Source organism: Lampetra planeri, chromosome 6 (assembly GCF_965212315.1).
Source record: "Lampetra planeri chromosome 6, kcLamPlan1.2.h2, whole genome shotgun sequence".
NCBI lineage: Eukaryota > Metazoa > Chordata > Hyperoartia > Petromyzontiformes > Petromyzontidae > Lampetra > Lampetra planeri.
This window is the reverse complement of record NC_136112.1, coordinates 17,609,177-17,616,499: the sequence shown is the minus strand read 5'-3', so window position 1 is coordinate 17,616,499 and position 7,323 is coordinate 17,609,177. Positions and strand designations below refer to the sequence as shown.

At 47.7% G+C, this 7,323-nt stretch overlaps 1 protein-coding gene across 5 annotated transcripts in view; it reads right to left on the bottom strand.

The window, feature by feature from the left end:
• Positions 1–1,006: 1,006 nt before the first annotated feature.
• Positions 1,007–7,323, bottom strand: part of LOC144719631 (beta-1,4-galactosyltransferase galt-1-like) — a 51,213-nt gene continuing 44,896 nt past the window's right edge. For 4 of the 5 annotated variants that reach the window (XM_078595750.1, XM_078595746.1, XM_078595749.1 and 1 more), the window contains exon 2: positions 1,007–3,004. In XM_078595750.1, coding sequence (XP_078451876.1) covers positions 1,581–2,933 — 1,353 coding nt within the window. In that variant the 5' untranslated portion in view covers positions 2,934–3,004 and the 3' untranslated portion in view covers positions 1,007–1,580. Of the gene's footprint in view, positions 3,005–3,940; positions 4,323–7,323 lie in introns of those variants that run through there. The other variant, XM_078595751.1, reaches the window with a different exon arrangement.

The following is a 7,323-nucleotide window of genomic DNA, read 5'->3' as shown; positions in this document are numbered from 1 at the left end:
ATTATTTCGTTTCGTGCAAACCACACGTGCACCACTCGCGTGTAATCGTCGGGGTTACCGAGGCTCTACACGTCGTAATTTGACTTTACTGAGGTGTACAATTGTGTAGCATCAGCACATTGATGGAAAATAAACAATGAATTATATACAAGAAATAATCAGCTACTCACAAATAAATCACGATTACAATTTTGTTTGTTGTTTATTTTGAGTGTATACAATATCAACAATTAACCACAAATTACTTTTCGATTTAAAGCTTTCGTCACTGCAGGGATTCATCTTCTTGGTTCTTTCGGTAGAGTCACGTAGACGCGAAATAATAAAATAATAAAAATTCAACATAATAAAATAATTCTCACGACATTTCGGACACAACGCAAGCAGCCGTCCTCAGGTGAAGAACAGGTCTGTCGGAAAGACAGCGTCTGAAATTGTGGCCGAAACGTCGTGAGAATTATTTTATTATGTTTTATTTTTGTTATTTTATTATTTCCCTTCTACGTGACTTTACCGAAAGAACCAAGAACACAAATTACGTATTACCAATGCAATAACAATGCATTGCCGATTAAAGCACTTACAGCAGTTAAAACTAAACTATAAACTAAAATTTGTTTTTAATTTTAGCAGGCAAGGCCCATTTATTTGGATGGCGCCTTCCAAGGCGACCAATGGAGAATTTCCACTCGTGGCTCAGTGCCGTCACGGTGCCCGTTTGATGCTGGGAGCCGCTCGCACTCGACTCTCGCATTGCGTGGAGGTGTGTTTGGCCGAGGTGGCAGAGGACGTTCGGCAGCATATTCCACTGGCACAGAGCTGCCACAAACTCCGCAGGATAGGATAACAACAAGCAACGCAGCACTCGCATGGCTCATCCCCAGCAGAGATTTAAACTGTTTAACGTTTTACCGTTTTTATTTTAGCTCTTTTTCTGAAGCGACCTGGCCACAAATTATAGCTCAACAAAGTAGCTTATCATGTGGAAATGTACAGCAGCCAAATATTTGAAACGCATGTTTATTAACGTGGAAGATAAACATCAAAGGACCCGGAGAAAAATACACGCGACCACGGGGAGAACATGCACACTCCAAATATACAGGAGTCAGGGTCGGGATCGAACCCACGAACTCCTGTATACCAGGCGAGGGAGTTAACATCTTGCCACCGCGAAAGTGCTATTAATTACCCATCAAACTAAATAAATTTGATTTACAATGGATTTTACTTTGGGTCAGATTGCAGCATTAAGTAACATGTGTCATAGACCCTCCCCCAACCGAAACACCTCGTTAATAGACAGTATTCACGCGATGAACACTGTCTCTGATGAAGCCAATAAGTTTCAAGGAGAATGTGTACATTATTTTCAAAGCAGTGTTTGTCTGCATGGTTTACCACAAGGATGATGTGTGATTTATGCCAACTTTATGCCTTCCAATACATGTATATTTGGTATATAAACATCTTAACCCATCCTGTATTTTTGCCAGAAAGGGTAACACAGCCTTTTCATCGTGTTGAGGCTTAACTTAATTGCTGATCTTCGGGACCGGTCATCAAAAGTGAATTCATAATCATTCGCTGGCTGAGGATTCACGCAATTCATCCAGGCTCTTGAGAACCCTATCCCTGAGCAAGCTGCCAAATATATTCTGCACGTGAAAGTCACGCATCAAAACAGAACTGTCCGGCAGCTGCCACTCCTTCTTCCACCTCTTGTAATGCTGCAGAGTGCCCTCCGCATCTGGGACAGTGTGAACTCTGTAGCCCGGGCGACTCACGAGGACGGTGTTGACCGAGACGTAGACCAGCCCCTTGGGACACCCCAGTATCTTCGTGGTGGCGTCCTTTGTGTCGGAGGGTGGAATCTGCTTTGCGGTTTGATTCAGGATGTCCGTCCCGCTGGCCTGCCCACCCAGGGGCGATGTCCACGTGGCCTCGTTCGTTATCGGAAACGTGTGGAGGGTGAAGTAGAAAGCTGAGGTGGACTGGTGGACATCTATCGCTCTCATCATATCTGCCCAGTTTGACCACTGCCTCGGCAGGATGACTTCATCAGCGTCGGCGAAGGAGATGTATTTGGCCCTGTACATGTTCCTATATAAGCAGTCGTTCATCGTGGCTATCTGCCCGTAGTAGTGAAGCTCGCCTGGGTGAATGTCGGGCCTCCAGCCTTTGGATGGATTGAGGTAATTCTCAATGGGCCACTGCACGACCTCGAGAAAACCGACACGGCTGTAATGCGTGAGTATTCGGTTCACGGTTGGGCTCACGCTGGTGTTGTAGACAGTTACGATGCCTGCTCCTAGGATGCGGTACATCTCCAGGTTCTGCACGAGGATGAGGGAGTTGTTGAACGCCCCGAATAGGGTCGGAAGGCACACGGCAAAGTCGTACCTCGCCACCGAATCGCCGGGCGCCACCACGGGGATCGATGGGAGAAAAGGTTCCGCCGAGTCCGAGGCCTTGTCCGTGAGGCTCACGTGGCTCGGGTAAGGCGTGCGATCAGGGACGTTGCAAAGGAAATTGTAGACGCCGTACCTGAAGCCAAAGTGGCTGCTGATGCGATCTTCCTTGGCAGAAACGTTCATTACAGTGGGTGGGTCCCGGTAGAAAAGTTGGCAGGTGAAGTGGTTGTAGTTTATATCTCTCGGGGCCAGGACAAAAACCCGGACGAATGGACGTCCCTCGTCGCGGACGTCCAGATACGCGGAGAAGGCAAGCGCCTGGGTCTGCCCCACTTTGTGGAAAACTGGGTCAGGACCAGCATCGATTCCTGTGCTCAACTGTTGTAGGACATCGTTCATCGACGTTATGACGAGCTTCGAGTTGTTATGTACTTGACGGAGGATGTCCAGAACATAAAGTAACATGACCAGCAATGTGAGTGCGACGACTGTCTTTTTGAGCAAACCGAGCGAAAACATTGTTTAATGTCTTTCCGCTTTGTAGCCGATAGGACACAGCTGTACCAGGTGTGGACCTGCGCGCTTGTTATCTAAATGGGAAGGGGGAAAAATGACATGTAATTAAATGTTGCCCAAATAATTAACCATCGTTATCATCATCATCGTCATCAACTCATGTCTGATTAGCACGGTTGGCTATATATGGTGGAAAATAAATTCATCAGCATCCGTTCCTCCATTAGAAAACTTCCATCTCTTCTTCCTAGCCCAGCATCATCATCCTGATACTCCCTGACCCCTACACCCAGCTACGACCAGGTCTACCCCAACCCCTATTACTTAAGCCTATCAAGGCATGTACCAGTACCCCATCACGACCCGTATCACGACCCCAAACCACAACACCTAATACTACCCCTATCACTACATGTTCCACTACCGCATTACTGCAATATCACTACACCGATCACTACACCGACCACTACCCATCACTACCCCATCATTACCACTATCACCACCCTTACCACTACACCTACCACTACCCGTACCACTACCCCATCACGAGCCCTATCACTACACATACCACATCATCAGCAGGAGCAGCAGCAATAGTCAATAGACACTTGAAATAAGGTTTTACAAAGCCCATCACTATCTCATCCAGTATGATACGATATCAATATATAATTAACAATACAGTATCCGATTTTTTATTTAGACTGGAGGAGGAATCCGATGAGCTATAAAGCTATTTTATACGTTTCCCAGTAGGGGCACCAGCTCAGCAAGTTATATTTATATGAGCCTGTCTCTCGATGTATCACTGTGGGTTACTTTCTATCTCTATGCGTCTCGATCTATCTCTGAGTGTCAAGTTACAACAACGAAAATAATTACACAAAACACCGATAGGAGTGCAAGAAAGAGAAAAGTTAAGCAAGGCACTAAAAACAAATACGTAAATATAGATACAATATATGAGTGCAAATTGCACGAGTACATACATTCCCTGTTGGAGTACTTACATCCCTGCCGATACAAGGCAATGCACCCAACCTGGCTCCTTCACATTTTACATCATTAACCTCGTAGGGATCGAAGCAAAACAACTGATCACTTTGCTAAATAATTCAAACACTCCTCCAACCACCAACAACCATGTGTTCTCTCCGTAGTCGCATATCATTTTCTCTCCAGGTCCTCCGGTTATTCCCCTCGCATGAAGAAACATGCGCTTCAATTACTTAGGTCATTTGGCCGCTCCCATTTCATTTGTAATAGCCAGGTTTCTTCTGAAAAAGCTAATAGCTCAGTGGGCTTTATCTGGTTACAAAAATGTGTTTGGGTTATTTACTTACTCCTATCGTGTTTTTTTATCTTGTTTGTTGTTGTAACTTTCTGACTCAATCAATCACCCACCCACCCAATCAATTACCCACCTACCCACCCATTCAATCACCCACCCAATCAATCACCCACCCTCCCTCCCACCCAATCAATCACCCACCCGCCCAATCAACCACCCACCCACCCAAACAATCACCCACCCTCTCAATCAATCACCCGCCCACCCAATCCATCACCCGCCCACCCAATCAATCACCCACCCACCCAATCAATCACCCACCCAGCCAATCACCCACTCAATCACCCGCCGACTGTCGTATATAATTGTCTATAGGTGCAGTCTGAATATGATTATGACGCTTTGAGGAGTGGGAGATGTATGGCATAAAGGTGCCACGTGTTTAAGCAGTAACATTTTTTGTTAATAATAGCGCTTTAATTTTACATAGCGGCGTCATGAATGTGAATTGCATTACACGGCGTAACGTGACACCACCAGACATGACTAAAGAGCTGCAAATGGTGCAGAATTTAAAGTGTGTGGTTAATATCTGACACGTGGCATACAGAGGCAGTATAATTTTTATTTGGCACAGATGAAGATACGTGATTAATCAACGTATGATGACATCTGTCCGGTTAAACGATGACTGACACAATGGGTCATATAATTGCATAGATATTTATAGACTCACACAGACCCATAGACTGACATAGAGACCTATATAATAAACGCTGCCCATAGACTCAACACTGTCCACAGACTCACACGAAACCACAGATGCTACACTGCACCCCTGACTCAACACTGCTACCCATAGACTCGACAACGCCCCATACACTCAACACTGCCCGATAGAATCAACACTGCGCCACAGTCTGAACACTGCACTATAGAATCAACTCAGTGGCGGGGAGTTGCCGGATTGTAAAGACAATGAGACGTAAATATGGACGCGCGACTTACAGTAGACAATGGCTAAAGGTAACAACATTTTTGAGAACAGTCAATAGGTTAGTGTTGGACACGTCCCTCCCTATACGGTAAAAAACACACACATATAAACAAGGACAAAGATCACCCGTATAGCCTTTAACGGACTGTTGGGGCAAGTATTGTTAGCCAGCACACACTGGGGGGTGGGTGGCCACCACCACACGTGGCCGCGATGTTTACTTCAAACCACACAGGTACTAATTTGAGGCTGAGTCGACCTAGGGGAGGCCCTGGACCGGTCACTGGTGTTGGCCATGAGCGGGAATCGAACTCGTGCGGCCGGATTTGTAGTGTAGCTTAGCGCACTAATCCCTATGCCACTGCTCCCCACATATATACATATTTACACAAACCTTTGTGTTTCTACAGGGTGTTTTAAAAAGACCCAATTTCAAAGCAGTACTGCTTTTAAATCGGGTCTATCTTTTTAAAACACCCTGCTTTACACACCTATACATACACACATCTATATATATATACACCCATGTATATGTAGTGCTCGAACCGACACGACAGCTTCTGTCTTTCCTCTTTCCTTTATTTCACGTATTTCGATCAACACTCCTCCATCCAACATCGCTCAACGTTCCTCTTGTAACACCAATCCACAGTTCTCCTCCGCGCTCTCCACTCGCTCGCCGCGTTCTGCCGGCCTCACTCGCTCCCCATCACTTCTCCGTCGACTCTCCTCTCCACTCTCTCCGCCACAGTTCGGCTGCTCTTTATCAGCTCCGCCGTCCCACTCTGTCGTAACGACATTAGCTTCTCTTCCCACACTCCAGCCGCTTCCTACTGGCTTCGTCGTCTCACTGTTACTCTACACTTCTCCATTGCTACCCTACACTTCTCCACTGCTACCCTACGCTTCTCCACTGCTACCCTATACTGTTATTAGCTCTGCTGCTCCAACTCTTCCATCCTCTGTCTCCTCCCAGGCGCGAACTCCCGTCTCCTCCAAAAACTCCTGTCTTTATCCCAGAGCCAATTAATCCCCAATTAATCAGGGGCATCCCCCGCGACGCCACTCGCCCCCAGCCCCCCGCTGCCACTTGACATGTTTTTCCAGACAATGCGGCGCCACTCCGCGACAACAACACCCTCTCGGCCAATCAGCGCACTGCGTCCTTATTTGCTCCCACTGTACGCCGCGTGCGCGCACACCGACCTCCGCGCGTGACGCGTACTTTCAGGAACTACATATATAAATACATGGAAATATACAAACACCTGTATATATCCAAATACCTGTATTTATACAAACACCAGCATATATATGTAATAAAACAGGTCGACGACAAGCGACTGTGTCTCCGTCTCTTTATTTCTTCGTTATTTGGACAGCTCGCGTTCCGCTCTCCTGGTCGTTCCGCGGCACGTCGCGGGAGCTGACGTCCCGCTCTCGCGCCGCTCTCTCGCTTCTCTGCTCCTGCGCACAGCTGGCAGACGGCGCGCTGGGAGCCGTCTCCGCGTCGCCACGTGGCCGATGGCTCGCGGAGACCCCTGACGTGGCCCAGCTTGCAGCTTCCACCAATTGAAACCACGAGCCCCTTCCGGCTCCCCTTATATCCTCTTCCCACGTCACCCAGACTCCGCCCTTCGCCACACCCCTTAAGAACTTTCCAGATAATACCACCCCCTAACGCCCGCGGGCTCCGCCCTTAAACCCTGCCCCCGATGGTTCGTGGCGCCTGGTTGGCTTAGGGGCTGGGGCGGCGAAGCCCAGCATACGCTCGCATTACTTATATATAAACACCTGTGTATATATTATATTCTTGCCATCCTCTTCCACCTCCATGTGGCGATAGCTCTTTCTGAGCTCTCTTAGAGCTTTAATTTACATACATATTTAACACATTCCTGCGGAGGGAGCTGGTAGGAACGATGGGTTGCTCGGTCAATGGCCAGGGTCAATGGCGACGTGGTGTATTCCGCAAATATGGCCGACTGTGAGGCGTGAGTAGGTTAATCGTTGAGTTTTATAAGGGCACCACGGGGTGACCAGCCCCTCCCCACCCAGCCTCACTCCTCCCACCCCCCACGCCTTTTGGCGTCATCTGGTCCAAC